The sequence below is a fragment of the Neoarius graeffei genome, chromosome 22 (assembly GCF_027579695.1).
Source record: "Neoarius graeffei isolate fNeoGra1 chromosome 22, fNeoGra1.pri, whole genome shotgun sequence".
Lineage (NCBI taxonomy): Eukaryota > Metazoa > Chordata > Actinopteri > Siluriformes > Ariidae > Neoarius > Neoarius graeffei.
In genome coordinates this window covers 20,663,557-20,680,054 of record NC_083590.1, presented here as the reverse complement: position 1 = coordinate 20,680,054, position 16,498 = coordinate 20,663,557, and the positions used below count along the sequence as shown (strand labels likewise).

Here is a 16,498-nt window from a genome sequence, read left to right as displayed (position 1 = left end):
TGATAATCTGAGCATGAGATAATCTATACTTCTGCTTTTACCTGCTCCATGTGTCATTGTTTTCATGTAAAGTGACATTTCAGGGCTTGTGATTGAGGACAGGAAAACAGCGTTGACTCTTATGACCAAATTGTGGCCAAAAAAATGATCATGTGATCCAGTTAATATTGCAGAATTAAGGCAGCTATCTTTCACGTTACGTGTTTAAATGATACACTGCCACTCACATTTCTTTCTTTTAAATCATTTTCACTCAAACTATTTATGTATATAACTAAAAATGTTCTAGATTAACTCTAAATTGTCCAATGTACTCAAACCTCTAAGTCATTATAATTTTCAGACTATTTCATAAAGTGGCGGCACGGTGGTGTAGTGGTTAGCGCTGTCGCCTCACAGCAAGAAGGTCCTGGGTTCGAGCCCCGGGGCCGGCGAGGGCCTTTCTGTGTGGAGTTTGCATGTTCTCCCCGTGTCCGCGTGGGTTTCCTCCGGGTGCTCCGGTTTCCCCCACAGTCCAAAGACATGCAGGTTAGGTTAACTGGTGACTCTAAATTGACCGTGGGTGTGAATGTGAGTGTGAATGGTTGTCTGTGTCTATGTGTCAGCCCTGTGATGACCTGGCGACTTGTCCAGGGTGTACCCCGCCTTTCGCCCGTAGTCAGCTGGGATAGGCTCCAGCTTGCCTGCGACCCTGTAGAAGGATAAAGCGGCTAGAGATAATGAGATGAGATGAATGAGATTTCATAAAGTTTCCATTGTCAGTACAAATCGCCATAAGTTTTAATATTTTATCCACATTATTATATTTTTATTTATTCTATTTGTTATTATATATTTGTCATTAATTTAGATTTGTTATGCACAGCTTTCATGTAAATAAGTGTCAGTTTTTGAAGCCCCGTGCCTAATAAAGTTCATTATTATTTATTAATTTATTTATTTGGGTGGCATGGTGGTGTAGTGGTTCGCACTGTCGCCTCACAGCAAGAAGGTTCTGAGTTCGAGCCCAGTGGCCGGCGAGGGCCTTTCTGTGCGGAGTTTGCATGTTCTGCCCGTGTCCGCGTGGGTTTCCTCCGGGTGCTCTGGTTTCCCCCACAGTCCAAAGACATGCAGGTTAGGTTAACTGGTGACTCTAATGGTGATGATACACGGGGCAACTTTTTGGGCAATGTTGCCGAGCAAAGTTGCTGGCAACGGGCAACTAGGTGAGACACAGGGCAACTTTTCAGGGCAACAACAGTTAGCAACGGCAGTTTACAGTTAGCTAAAAAAAAAAAAAAATCGATGTCTTAAATTTTGCTGTGACCATTTAATCAAGCTGTCTGTTGTTTTTTAGAGCTTTGGTGAGGTAAATTCCTCCATATAGAATATTAAAATAACAACTTACCGGCGTAAAAACAGATGAGGAGTCTCTCCATCTCTTCACTCCACTGACACTGAGCGGCCGCCATATTTGTTTGAAATTTCTGATCCGAACCTCACCGGAGGTCACATGACTCGGTACTCGCGTTCTGATTGGCTTATCTCAAAAAGTTGCCAGAGATTATCAAAACCATTCAGAAAGAAGCAATGTTGCCCAATCTCAATAGAAAAGAGTCAAAACGCAATTGCCCAGCAACATTGCTCGGCAACATTGCCCAAAAAGTTGCCCCGTGTATCATCACCATAAATTGACCGTAGGTGTGAATGTGAGTGTGAATGGTTGTCTGTGTCTATGTGTCAGCCCTGTGATGACCTGGCGACTTGTCCAGGGTGTACCCCGCCTTTCGCCCGTAGTCAGCTGGGATAGGCTCCAGCTTGCCTGCGACCCTGTAGAACAGGATAAAGCGGCTAGAGATAATGAGATGAGATGAGATGAGACGATGGACATCGATATATTATATTTATATATAGTACTGTGCAAAAGTCTTAGGCACATGTAAAGAGATGCTGTAAACCAATAATGGCTTTAAAAATAATGAAATGAAATGTTTCAACATTAAAAAAAAAATACTGTAATCAGTAAGCCATAATAAATGAAACAAAGTCAATATTTGGTGTGAGACGACCCTTTGCTTTAAAAAAAAAACAGTAGTCTGAGGTCCAGTGAGTGCAGTTTTATGCGGAAATGAGCTGGAGGTTTTACTGAGCATCTTCCAGAACCAGCCATAGTTCTTCTGGACACTTTGACTGTCACACTCGTGTTTTCATTTTGCACCAAAACCCAGCAGCCTTCATTATGTTTTCTTTTTTAATCTGAAAAGTGCTCTCTTATGTAATAATGTAATATGCTGCTCAGATACTAACTTGATTTCCCGTAACATTTAATTTTGTGCTGGAAAATGAACATTTTGAACTCTAAAATGTTTTTGTACTGACTCGATAATGTAGAAGTCATTAAACAGAACAAAGTCTATAACAAAGTTTGTGTGAAAAAAAAAATAGGGTGCCGAAGACTTTTGCACAGTACTGTATGTATATTTAACAATTATGCATGAACAAACACAATCATCTGTTTCATTTTTACTTTAATGTTGTTTTTCTGTTCTGTTTCTTAGTGTTTTAAAAGCTGTGTCGGCTGGGCACGAGCCACATGCAAAAACGTTCCCATGTTATCTTGAGGCGCCTTGAAACCATGAGCTCAGCGCAGCATGATTGACACTTTCATCATGTGGTTTTGGGTTTTTTTTCAGTTCTATTTATATCATGTGGTCCAGGCCACACAAACTACGGTGTGTGTATCAATGATCTCATAATGTTATTGTTTACCTGATCACATCGGGGAGTAAAGCAAGTTTACGGAGTGGCTGTGGTGAGGTGATAAACTTGGGGCTCTCTACCAATTTAATAGCAACTTTCCTTAATCAGTGTGTGCTGTACTTACAGGAGCCGTACTACGTGCGCTGCATTAAACCCAATGAGATGAAGTCTCCAATGCTGTTCGATGAAGCGCGGTGCCATCATCAGGTGGCCTACCTCGGCCTGCTGGAGAACGTTCGTGTTCGTAGAGCAGGTTTCGCCTACAGACAGCCCTATGAACGCTTCCTGCAGAGGTCAGAGGTCACACACACATTCAAAAATATTACACGTATTGTGACAAAACTGTTTAACAGCAAGTTATAAGGTTAATCTGTATAGTCATATACCAGTAATTTTTTTTATTTCGCCATTTAAATAAAATTCGTACGAATGTTAGTATCTTATTGTCAAACGTGATAATGACTTGATTTGGTACTTGATTGTCTCTACTGCTTTCAGCCAATAAACAGTTTTTAGACTTTCTCTGTCCTCGAGAAGTTCTAACTGAACCTTTTATTGCATCCCATTAGATATAAAATGACATGCGAGTACACGTGGCCTAATCACCTGATGGGAAGCGACCGCGAGGCCGTGGAGGCCATCATCGTCCAGCACGGCTTTGAGGAAGACGTGGCGTATGGACACACCAAACTGTTTGTGCGGACTCCTCGCTCCCTCTTCACTCTGGAGCAGGAGAGAGCTGCACTCATTCCCATCCTCGTCCTCTTCCTGCAGAAGGTGATGGACTTTGTTGAATTTCTTCTAAGGCCTTTTCTTGTATGTTAAAATGTTCCGAAGCACCCATTCACACTTTAATATGGGGTGCCAAGTGTCACCGGGCCCATTTCGTGGACGAAATGCATTTCGTCCATCACAAAATGCATTTCGTCGGACGAAATGCATTCCGTGATGGACGAAATGCATTCCGTGATGGACGAAATGCATTCCGTGATGGACGAAATGCATTCCGTGATGGACGAAATGCATTCCGTGATGGACGAAATGCATTCCGTGATGGACGAAATGCATTCCGTGATGGACGAAATGCATTCCGTGATGGACGAAATGCATTCCGTGATGGACGAAATGCATTCCGTGATGGACGAAATGCATTCCGTGATGGACGAAATGCATTCCGTGATGGACGAAATGCATTCCGTGATGGACGAAATGCATTCCGTGATGGACGAAATGCATTCCGTGATGGACGAAATGCATTCCGTGATGGACGAAATGCATTTCGTGATGGACGAAATGCATTTCGTGATGGACGAAATGCATTCTGTGATGGACGAAATGCATTCTGTGATGACGAAATGCATTCTGTGATGACGAAATGCATTTCTTCCACGAAATGGGCCCAGTGACACTTGGCACCCCATACTTTAAAACCAGGAGCCATGTTTCCATTGTAGTTTTGCAATCTTCTTCTTCGTCGTCTTCTTCTTTTGGCTGCTCCTGTTATGGGTCGCCACAGCGAATCTTTTTTCCGTGTATTTGATTTGGCATAGGTTTTACACCTGATGCCCTTCCTGACGCAACCCTCCCCAGTCAATCCAGGCTTGGGACTGACACTGGATAGACTGGGGATAAACCAGTGGCTGGGTATTTTGCAATCTTTAAAAAATTATGACCAAATACAATTGTGAATGGTCTGTTTCCATTGAGTGATGTTATGTGATTAAAGCTGAGTTTTCTCCTCTCATGATACGTTCTTATAGAGCGCTCGTCTCTCAGAAAAGTAGCGTTTCTGTTTGCTTTTCATGGCATGTGACTTAAATGTGAAAAATGTGTTTCCATTTCAATTTTGTGAAATGTTATTGCTTTATCAAATCTTCTGGAAAACATTGAATGCAAGTGTAAAAGCTTGATGAGATTAGAGTTTTTTAGTTTGCAATTTCAAACTGCGCATTCAGCAGGTTAATGGAAACAAGACCACCAAAAACAAGTCATGACTGTTACAGGCATTTAGCAAACGCTCTTATCCAGAGCGACGTATAACAGGACCCTGACATATCCACAGCAGTGGGCAGCCCAGGGAGCAGTTAGGGGTTAGGTGCCTTGCTCAAGGCGGCACGGTGGTGTAGTGGTTAGCACTGTCACCTCACAGCAAGAAGGTTCTGGGTTTGAACCTAGTGGCCAACGGAGGCCTTTCTGTGTGGAGTTTGCATGTTCTCCCCATGTCTGTGTGGGTTTCCTCCAGGTGCTCCGGTTTCCCCCACAGTCCAAAGACATGCAGGTTAGGCTAATTGGTGGCTCGAAATTGACCGTAGGTATGAATGTGAGTGTGAATGGTTGTTTGTCTCTATATGTCAGCCCTGTGATTATATGGTGACTTGTCCAGGGTGTACCCTGCCTCTCACCCATAGTCAACTGGGATAGGCTCCAGCTTGCCCACAACCCTGCACAGGATAAGCAGTTACGGATAATGGATGGATGGGTGGATGCCTTGCTCAAGGGCACTTCAGCCATTCCTGCTGGTCCAGGGAATCAAACCAGCATCCTTTTGGTCCCAAAGCTGCTTCTCTATCTAACCTTTAGGCCATGGCTTCCCATGACTAAGACTAGAGTGTATCGAGACCAAGAAAAGACTGAGATTTTGAGGGCTTGAGATCAAGTCAAGACCAAGACCAAGACAGGGTGAGACCAAGTCAAGACCAGGACCAGACCAGTGTGTGTGAAGGGGGAGGGGGAGGGGTGACAGCCATTAACAGGAATGAAAATTTCCCATTCGCAATGAATCACATTATTGGTCACATTTGAAGCAGGATTTTTTTTACATCCAATCACAGTAATGATGTTAACAAATAAATCAGACAATGCACAGGCAGTTTAGTGAAATCCCCACAGTTGTGGTCTTGACTCGTCTTGAAATAAAATCCCAAGTCTGAGACAAGGCCGAGTAAAAATGTGGTTGATTCCGAGACGAGACTGAGACCTTCAGAAAGTGGTCTAGAGACCGGTCTTGTGTCCTACAACACTAGGAAACATGGCTGCTGTGGTTTCAATTGTGATACTGTCACTTTACCATCAACCACAGAGTCTTTTTCTTATAAATATTCCATCACATCTGATGAAGATGTTGATATTCTGGATGATTTTGTCTTGGTTCCGCTGTCAGTCATCCTTCATATTGTCTATATAAAAGGACATAAAGGTCAAGTGCTTGCTCGCTGGACTGCGAGCCTCAGTGCTTCACTAGCTTCCTTGCTTGGTATCCATATTTGTTTGTAACAGTTTCTTGGTAACAGGGTGGCACAGTGGTGTAGTGGTTAGTGCTGTCGCCTCACAGCAAGAAGGTCCGGGTTCGAGCCCCGTGGCCGGCGAGGGCCTTTCTGTGCAGAGTTTGCATGTTCTCCCCGTGTCCGCGTGGGTTTCCTCCGGGTGCTCCGGTTTCCCCCACAGTCCAAAGACATGCAGGTTAGGTTAACTGGTGACTCTAAATTGAGCGTAGGTGTGAATGTGAGTGTGAATGGTTGTCTGTGTCTATGTGTCAGCCCTGTGATGACCTGACGACTTGTCCAGGGTGTACCCCGCCTTTCACCCGTAGTCAGCTGGGATAGGCTCCAGCTTGCCTGCGACCCTGTAGAAGGATAAAGCAGCTACAGATAATGAGATGAGATGAGTTTCTTGGTAACAGTGTTCTCATGTTGAAACCATGAAGCTTTCTTCTCTTCCAGCAAAAACTTTACACCTTATATCTGAAAACAAAACAATGTATACACTGAATATAGCCTAGCATTGTAAAAAGCTCAATTTAATAGAACACAGAGTCTGAAAAGGGCAAAATGTTTTTTAGACGGTTTCAGGCTTGTAGTACTCGAGTACAGGACTCGGATTCGAGTCCGACCCATGCCTTAATTTTAAAGACTCATGACTTGACTTGGACTTGAGCACTGATGACTCGGACTTGGACTCGTGTATTAACTGCATTCTAAGTCGTAAATTGGAGACGAGGACTTATTAGGTTTGTGAGAGAGTGTTATGCTTTTGACATGGATGCTTAACATTAGTGCCGCCAGCCTTTCTCGAAATATTCCTGATAGAAGGCATCTTTTTTGTGAATTTATTGTAGGCTATGGTATGGGACAGACATCTTCACACTACTCAAAGCTATCAGTGTGTTTTAGAGAGTGTGTGCATGTGTGTGACAGCTGTGTCCTTTGTGTCAGGCTCAACTCGGATCAACAGTGAACTCGACTCAGACTCGAAATTTTCTTTAGTGACTTGGACTTGACTCGGACTTGAACACTGCGGACTCGAGACTGAACTCTGACTCGAGGTTTAGTGACCCAACTACAACACTGGTTGGTTAAACCATTGCCAAAGTAACCAACTCTAAACATTTGTAATTTGTGTATTTCATGAACTATTTGATATTTCCTTCAAACTGTTGACCCAATTGACCATTTCTTGCTTGTTAAGTCTGACTTCTTTCTTTTTTTTTTCCATCGTGTGTGTAGGTGTGGCGTGGTGCCTTGGCACGGATGCGATGTCGGCGCATGCGGGCAATCTACACCATAATGGGTTGCTATAAGCGATACAAAGTAAAGGCTCACTTCTGGGAGGTGGAGCGACGCTTCGCTAACGTGCGCAACATGGACGACTACGGGAAGAGCGTGGAGTGGCCGAGTCCACCTGCTACCCTGCTACAGTTCCACAAAATCACACAACACCTACATCGCAGGTGCACTTGCCTCTTAAATCTCTCTCTCTCACACACACACACTGAAATTACACATCATATCATTAATGAGCAGCAGGGGCTGTGGAAGATTAATGCTACCGTTAGCTGTTTTGTTCTGAAGAGGTATTAATAAATGATTTCTCTTGGGTAACTACAGCATAGTTGGGAGCGCATAGTTTTGATTCAGCAAAAAAAAAAAGACACACACCACAATGGTGCAAACATTTCGCTGATTCATCTCTCGTGAAATCTCTTCTCTCTCTTTATCTTCTGTCTTTCCCCTCCCTTAGATGGAGAGCAAGACGGATTGTAAAGAACATCCCTCCATCTGATATGGCAGAGGTGAGGGCCAAGGTGGCGGCTATGAGCGCTCTGAGTGGAGAGAGAGTGGACTGGGGACACAACCGAGCCTGGGAGAGAGATTACCTCGCCAACGTGAGTCCCTACACACCCCATATACACTGTAGTGTGCTTCTGGGAAGCTTCCTACACACCTGGCTGCTTTTAGGACACTGTGGCCTACTTTTCTGCTCTGGTTATTCAAGAGATCAGGTTGCATGGAGGTATAAAATACCACGTATGAAATAGTCCCTCCAGTCTCATGCAGCAGGCTTCATCACTGACGTTCTGATATGTACAGTATATGGCTTTATATCCCAGAGGTTCGAGTTACAGCTTTTTCTTAGAGTTAATTGTTTAATGGATGACATAAATCATAGTGTTATAATCAACCTTGCTCTCTGACAGCTCCTCGCTCCGCTGTTAATCAAAGACAGGCTAGCCGATCAGGGGTGTTTGTTTCTGAGCTAATACTCATCTCATCTCATTATCTCTAGCTGCTTTATCCTTCTACAGGATCGCAGGTCGCAGGTCGCAGTCCCAGCTGACTACGGGTGAAAGGCGGGGTACACCCTGGACAAGTCACCAGGTCATCACAGGGCTGACACATAGACACAGACAACCATTCACACTCACATTCACACCTACGGTCAATTTAGAGTCACCAGTTAACCTAACCTGCATGTCTTTGGACTGTGGGGGAAACCGGAGCACCCGGAGGAAACCCACGCGGACACGGGGAGAACATGCAAATTCTGCACAGAAAGGCCCTCGCCGGTAACGGGGCTCGAACCCGGACCTTCTTGCTGTGAGGCGACAGCGCTAACCACTACACCACCGTGCCGCCTGAGCTAATACTGTATGTAAGAAAAGAAAACATCCAGTGTGTGCTGGTATAGGAAATTAATCAACAGTGAGGTGTTGTGATGCGGCCTGACATTACCTGAAGTTGATTATTAGCTCATCCGGCCGACAGGTGATGAGTTTATGCCATCACGTGTTGCCCGTCGTCATCCACTTATCACAAAAATCGCTTCTTCTTTCTCAATTCTTCACTGATTTTTATTCTTTTTGGCAGGAAGGTAGGTCTGCCTGGGGTACATATAGCTTCTACCCAAATTTTCAGAATTGCAATTAATAATGAAGATATGGAGTAATCAATCCCTAACGAGCAGTTTCCACACAAATCGCTTCTTCTCCCTCAATTATTCACAGATTTTGATTCTTTCTGACATGAAGGTAGGGGGACCCAGGGTGCATATAACTTCTATCCAGATTTACTTCATGACAATTATTAATGAAGTTATGGACTAATTAAGCCTTAATGAGCAGTTCAACAAAAATCGCTTCTTCTCAGTCAATTCCTCGCCATTTTGGATTTTTTCTGGCAAATACGTCGGTATTCCTAGGGTGGCTATAGCTCCTAGATATAGCTTGTATATAGGGTATATCGCTTGCAACATTTATTGTGCACTTTAGATCATTCCTTCTGGACTAGACGGGGCCAGAGTGAGCTACGCCATCATTGATGTTCTCATTTAACTTAGTTACACACTGGAGTATTATTTAATTTACTTACACTATTTTGTTCAATGGGGCAGCACGGTGGTGTAGTGGTTAGCACTGTCGCCTCACAGGGGTTCCTGGGTTCGAGCCCCGTGGCTGACGGGGGCCTTTCTGTGTGGAGTTTGCATGTTCTCACCGTGTCTGTGTGGGTTTCCTCCAGAGTCCAAAGACATGCAGGTTAGGCTAATTGGTGGCTCTAAATTGACCGTAGGTGTGAATGTGAGTGTGAATGGTTGTTTGTCTCTGCGTCAGCCCTGTGATAATCTGGTGACTTGTCCAGGGTGTACCCCGCCTCTCGCCCATAGTCAGCTGGGATAGGCTCCAGCTTGCCTACAACCCTGTACAGGATAAGTGGCTACAGATAACAGATGGATTTTGTTCAACCTAAAGTATTTTATTTTTTTGGTCATATTTTCCATTTCTATTAAAACAAGGCTTTTTTTTTTTTTTAAGTTTATATTCACTTCAGTGCTCTATATCTAAGTGTACTACATTTCCTAACAGGCAAAAGACTCCAATTTAACCAGCTCCAATTTTGTGCGAATCACCAAAGAGCTGAAGAACAAAGACCAGTACAGCCAAGTCCTCTTCTCCAGCTTCGTCAGGATGGTAGGCACCCTCTGTTTCTCTCTTTCCATTCCTTCTCTTTCTCATGTTCTGTCTCACACAGTCACTGTCTCCGTCTCTCACATGCACAAGTTCAGTTTAGCCTCCGGATGCGTCGGGTATGCTCACAGTGGTCAGGTGGAGTGCATGTGAGTGTGTGTCGGGGTGGAGCTCGGGTATTGTGTCGGGGGGGGGCGGGAGATGTTTGGGCACCCCCCCCCACTGATATGTTGCAATAGCCCAAACAGTCTATTACTTTATACTAGCCAATTCTAAACGTTCGCTTACACTAGCGTAATTTCAGCAACCTTTCCATTCACACATGTAACATGCAGTACAAACCAAAATATTTAATATATGTTTATTTCGGAAAAAAAACTTTGATCATAGCTGCCTATTCCGGTCAAACAAGCAAACAACAACTTTGCAAACTCATTTAACATGTTAAAGGGACAACAACTATCTCATCCTTTTTAAAGAAAAGAAACTTAGGCTAAATGAAAACAATATCCCCATAGCCCATGCCTATCAGGAAAATGAGCGACTGTGAACTCAAGAATGTTAAAAGTTGGCCCACTTTTAAGAATTTCAACAAAGAAAAAACAGACACGTAGCCTAACAGGCCTAAAAGGACATGCACACTGCAAAAACATTTAATCTATTTTGAGCTTTAGCATCCTCTCCTTCATGTTTGCAAATCTGTCGACTACTTTATCCTTACTGACCTCAATGTCTCTCTCGATACAGGGCAGCGCCAGGTCTGACAGCCGCGACTCACCCATGGTGGAGCGCAAGAAACTCTTAATAAGTTTCAGTCGGCCTGAGCCTGGCAAAAGTACCTTGTCAGTGGGGCACAGCTAGATATGACAGACAGTCTCCTCTGCTGCACCGCCAATCTTCCTCTCCGTTTACAAGCACCGGATTTAAACTTCCTTATCATATTTGCTGGCGGCACGGTGGTGTAGTGGTTAGCGCTGTCGCCTCACAGCAAGAAGGTCCGGGTTCGAGCCCCGTGGCCAGCGAGGGCCTTTCTGTGTGGAGTTTGCATGTTCTTCTCGTGTCCGCGTGGGTTTCCTCCGGGTGCTCCGGTTTCCCCCACAGTCCAAAGACATGCAGGTTAGGTTAACTGGTGACTCTAAATTGACCGTAGGTGTGAATGTGAGTGTGAATGGTTGTCTGTGTCTATGTGTCAGCCCTGTGATGACCTGGCGACTTGTCCAGGGTGTACCCCGCCTCTCGCCCATAGTCAGCTGGGATAGGCTCCAGCTTGCCTGCGACCCTGTAGAAGGATAAAGCGGCTAGAGATAATGAGATGAGATGAGATCATATTTGCTCATTTATTCATAACCGCGGACATCCGAATGTTGCTTGCGGTTAACCACTTGCTTTGAACCAAAGATTCTAGAGTGGCCTGTAGGGTTACGTTCTAGAGGGAAATGACGCATTTTATAAACAAAATGTTAAACAGACAAAAACTATGCCTAACCCAGCCTACATAATATATTTTTATTGAACAATTTTGTTGTAAATAATTCCGAATGGACATGTGGTCAATAAACTGTATTAAAAAAAAAATCCCGACCAGTGGGGGCCCCCCCAGCGGTGAGGCCCCGGATTGTTCGCGCCGCAACCCCCCCCCCAAATCTCCGCTGCTGGTGTGTGTGTTTGTGTGAGTGTGTGTGAATGTCAGTAGGCTGTCAGGGTGATAAGTCTATCAGATGGAAATAATGCCTGTTTATCGACTATTTATTTATAGAGGCGTCTTTCTTACATGTGACTTCAGACCAAAATCGGATGATGAGTTTACTGAAAAAGAGTTCTTGAAAAGTTAGTTGTCTCGTTGAGTGTGTTTTTTTTTTTCCAGTATGTCTATTTTTTAATACTCTATAAACCTCTCTCTCTCTCTCTAGTTGAACTGGTTCAATAACACAAAGGACAGAGCTCTTCTCATCACGGACAAGCACATTTACAGACTAGAGCCCAAGAAGCACTTTAAAGTGCAGAAACGAATAGCAATCGAGACTGTGAGTACATCTCTCTCTCTCACACACACACACACACACACACACACACACACACACACACACACACACATTTTTAGAGTTAGAGTCTCAGTTCAACAGGAGATTAACTATCAATCAGCCTGAAAGTCTGTACCTCAACCACTGCGGTCATGTGTGTGTGTGTGAAGTGTCTGACCTACATTGTGAGCAGGATGGTGCGACAATGTGCAAGGATTTGGTCACACTGACAGCAGTGCCAGACCGACTGTCTCTCTCTGTCCCTCTCTCTGTTCCTCTCTCTCTCACTCGCACACACGCACACTTTTGGTGTATATACTTCACACATCTCTAGCTCTAACAGGATCAGATCGTCATGCAAGGGACAGAGAGCCTGAGAAGAGTCATGATGTTGTGCAGAGAATACAGACATCCTTTTGCTGATGGAGACTCGGTTAAGATTAATGAATTAATTTCAGAATCATAATCGCACTCACAATCCAGATTAAACATGATAATCAAGCAGGGGTTGAAAATTTGATTTCCAGAATTAGGTGTGATTGAGTGAGTGTGAGCCCTGTGATGACCTGGCGACTTGTCCAGGGTGTACCCCGCCTTTCGCCCGTAGTCCGCTGGGATAGGCTCCAGCTTGCCTGCGACCCTGTAGAACAGGATAAAGCGGCTACAGATAATGAGATGAGATGAGTGAGTCTGTGAATGTGTGTATGGTGTCCTGTGCTGGATTGACGTCCCGTTCAGGGTGTATTCCTGTCACACACCTGGTGTTCCTGGGAGAAACTCTGGATATGCCATACATATCGGGACTAAAATCAAAATTAGATTTAGTATTCATATCATATTCAGAATTAGAAACTTGAATTCAAATTTGAATCTGAATCAGAGTTTGGATTTGAATCAGAGTCTGAATCTGATCCAAAATGAGAATCAAGTCAGCACAAGATTCTGAATCAAAATTAGAATTGCAATTACGGTATGGATCTGAATCAGAATCTGAATCGGAAGAATAATCGAGTATCGAAGCAGAATTAGAACTAGAAATAACGTTCGAATCTGAGTCAGAGTTATGGCTCTGAATCAAATTCTGATTCAAAATGTGAACGAAATCAGAGTGATAATCAGAAGCAGAATTGGCTCTGGAAATGGAATAGGAATTACAGTGTGAATTAGAATTAGGATTAAAATGAATCAGAGTTATGGATCTGAATCAGAATAAAGGTCTGAATCAGAATTCAAACCGGAATAAAAATCAATATATTAAAATCAGAAACAGAATCAGGGTAGGAATATTTTACTCGTCTCTGTGTTTTATGTCTATTGGCTATGATTAAGGTGGTGCGGTGGTGCAGTGGTTATCACTGTTGCTTCATAGCAAGAAGGAAAGTTCTGGGTTCGAACCTCATGGCTGATTGGGACTTTCCTGTGTTTGTTCTCCGTGTGCCTGAGTGGGTTTCCTCTGGGTGCTCTGGTTTCCTCCACAGTTCAAAGATGTGGATTTGGTCAACTGGCTACTCTAAATTGCTCATAAACGTTACATTACAGGTATTTAGCAGATGCTTTTATCCAGAGTAATATACCCAGAGCAGCCTGGGGAGCAGTTGGGGGTTAAGTGCATTGCTCGAAGGCACTTCAGCCATTTCATGCTGGTTCAGAGAATTGAACTAGCAACTTTTTGGTCCCAAAGATGGTTCTCCAACCATTAGGCCATGGCTTCCATGCCCATAGGTGTGAATTTAAGTGTGATGGTTTTTCATAGCTGTGTTAGCCCTGCGATGGATTGGTGACCTGCCCAGGGTGAACCCCACCTCTCACCAGAAGTCAGCTGGGATTGGTTCCAGCTCACCCACAACCCTGAAGGACAAGCGGCATTGATAATAGATGGTTGGATATGATAAGCTCAGAATTAGTCTTAAGGATTAGAGCTAGAATTAACATTAGAATTACAACAGAAATGGCCATAACAGATAAAATTAGGATCTGAATTGGAATTACAATCTGAATCAAACAGATAACTGACCAAGTACAAGGTATGCAATGATTTTCTTTTCTAATGAGTGGAACGTACAGGTGTATTACATGATTTAAATCTACTGATACATGCAGCCAGCTTTGCATGAAACTGTGGGAACTCAAACTCACATAGTATGAAGAGCAATGACGGAGACAAAAGGCAGTAAATACAATATGATGCAATATACTGCATTACATTGCTGCATGAATAAAACAATTTATAATATACATGAGTTACATACAAATTTGTGTAATTGGAGGTGTGTGACCAGTATGAACTGCTTATAAGAACTAAAAATAAAGAGCATTCATGATATAAAGCAGAGTTTTCCATCTAATAATTTCGAAACGTCCATGAGGTTGTGTTCCAGAGGAAGTAGAACAGACTGTCTGGATTTCCTGAGTCGCAGACTAAAATATTAGCAGTGGCCGTGTCTCATGGTGACAGAGCGTGTTCTGAATTAAGCTCGCTGCAACATGGCCTGATGCACCAAGCGATTAACACACAGGCTTATTTTGGAGGGAACCTGATGCATCAGCTTAAGTGGGAGGATAGCTTGGTTTATTTAAATGAATTATGTAACCTGTTTTGTGTGAAAGGAATTATTTAAATTTCTACAGCATGTTGTTGCATCAAAGGGTATAGTTATTCAAGTATTTAAAGGAGAACTGAAGGCAAATTTTTTATTATCAAAATTCTATTTATCTCATTTTATTAAATATAGGAATGCATTTTTGATCGCTATTTTGTCACTGCTATAGCAAGTCATGAGTGTTTGAAATATGCTCTGTAATATATCAGTCCATATCTCAAAGCAACGGCCGTAAATGAGATTCGCTGAGACCTGTGCGAGACATTGTAGGACGGAAGTAAAACGTACAGCGGAAATCAAAGTGACCGACATCTGCCAACGTTGTCAAAAGACACACGCCCTCTTTCGAATGCTGATGTAATCAAGCCGGAAGTTTTGCTTGTTTTGATAGCAATCAGGAAAGTTTGAATAAAGTAGGCAGTAATCATCATTTAAACTCGTTTTTATGCAATATTTCATTTGGAAAACAGTTTTCAAAATGGCGGCACTGACACCTGGCTGACACTTCACGTTTCGAAGTCTCGCACAAGTCTCATGAAGATCGCGTGGATAAGCGACGCCTGCCGTGGACCAAACGAACTAAATTCAGCATGGATAAAAAATGAATAGGCCGATAAGTATAATATTTAATTACAATTAGTTGCCAATACGAGTCACGATATAAGGTTACTAAAACCGAAAACATAATTGAGTAACGTTAATTAAGAAATAAAGCAAGTTTAAAAATGACTTCAGTTCTCCTTTAAAGGAACAGTCCACCGTACTTCCATAATGAAATATGCTCTTATCTGAATTGAGACGAGCTGCTCCGTACCTCTCCGAGCTTTGCGCAACCTCCCAGTCAGTCAGACGCAGTCAGACGCGCTGTCACTCCTGTTAGCAATGTAGCTAGGCTCAGCATGGCCAATGGTATTTTTTAGGGTTGTAGTTAGATGCGACCAAACTCTTCCACGTTTTTCCTGTTTACATAGGTTTATATGACCAGTGACATGAAACAAGTTCAGTTACACAAATTGAAACGTGGCGATTTTCTATGCTATGGAAAGTCCGCACTATAATGACAGGCGTACTAACACCTTCTGCGCGCTTCGACAGCGCATTGATATCTGAGCTCTGTATCAATGCGCTGCTGAAGCGCGCAGAAGGTGTTAGTACGCCTGTCATTATAGTGCGGACTTTCCATAGCATAGAAAATCGCCACGTTTCAATTTGTGTAACTGAACTTGTTTCATGTCACTGGTCATATAAACCTATGTAAACAGGAAAAACGTGGAAGAGTTTGGTCGCATCTAACTACAGCCCCCAAAAATACCATTGGCCATGCTGAGCCTAGCTACATTGCTAACAGGAGTGACAGCGCGTCTGACTGACTGGGAGGTCGCGCAAAGCTCGGAGAGGTACGGAGCAGCTCGTCTCAATTCAGATAAGAGCATATTTCATTATGGAAGTACGGTGGACTGTTCCTTTAACCAGGTTAGAATTGGAGTTGAATATGATCCTCTCATCTCATCTCATTATCTCTAGCCGCTTTATCCTGTTCTACAGGGTCGCAGGCAAGCTGGAGCCTATCCCAGCTGACTACGAGCGAGAGGCGGGGTACACCCTGGACAAGTCGCCAGGTCATCACAGGGCTGACACATAGACACAGACAACCATTCACACTCACATTCACACCTACGCTCAATTTAGAGTCACCAGTTAACCTAACCTGCATGTCTTTGGACTGTGGGGGAAACCGGAGCACCCGGAGGAAACCCACGCAGTGAATATGATCCTGAAATATTATATTGCAAGCCGATGTACATTCACCGGCCACTTTAATAGGAACTTATTCTTGATTCAAAAATATTTTTTAAAAATCACATATTGCTCCTTTAAAACTTGTACTTTAAATCAGGGAT

General features: G+C 43.4%; 1 protein-coding gene across 3 annotated transcripts in view; it reads left to right on the top strand.

Moving 5' to 3' along the window:
• The window catches only part of myo1g (myosin IG), a 94,434-nt gene that overhangs the window by 48,220 nt on the left and 29,716 nt on the right, over window positions 1-16,498 (top strand). For 2 of the 3 annotated variants that reach the window (XM_060904602.1, XM_060904603.1), the window contains exons 15-20: window positions 2,866-3,032; window positions 3,309-3,516; window positions 7,242-7,465; window positions 7,756-7,900; window positions 9,875-9,979; window positions 11,887-12,000. In XM_060904602.1, the coding sequence (XP_060760585.1) occupies window positions 2,866-3,032; window positions 3,309-3,516; window positions 7,242-7,465; window positions 7,756-7,900; window positions 9,875-9,979; window positions 11,887-12,000 (963 nt within the window). Of the gene's footprint in view, window positions 1-2,537; window positions 2,830-2,865; window positions 3,033-3,308; window positions 3,517-7,241; window positions 7,466-7,755; window positions 7,901-9,874; window positions 9,980-11,886; window positions 12,001-16,498 lie in introns of those variants that run through there. The other variant, XM_060904604.1, reaches the window with a different exon arrangement.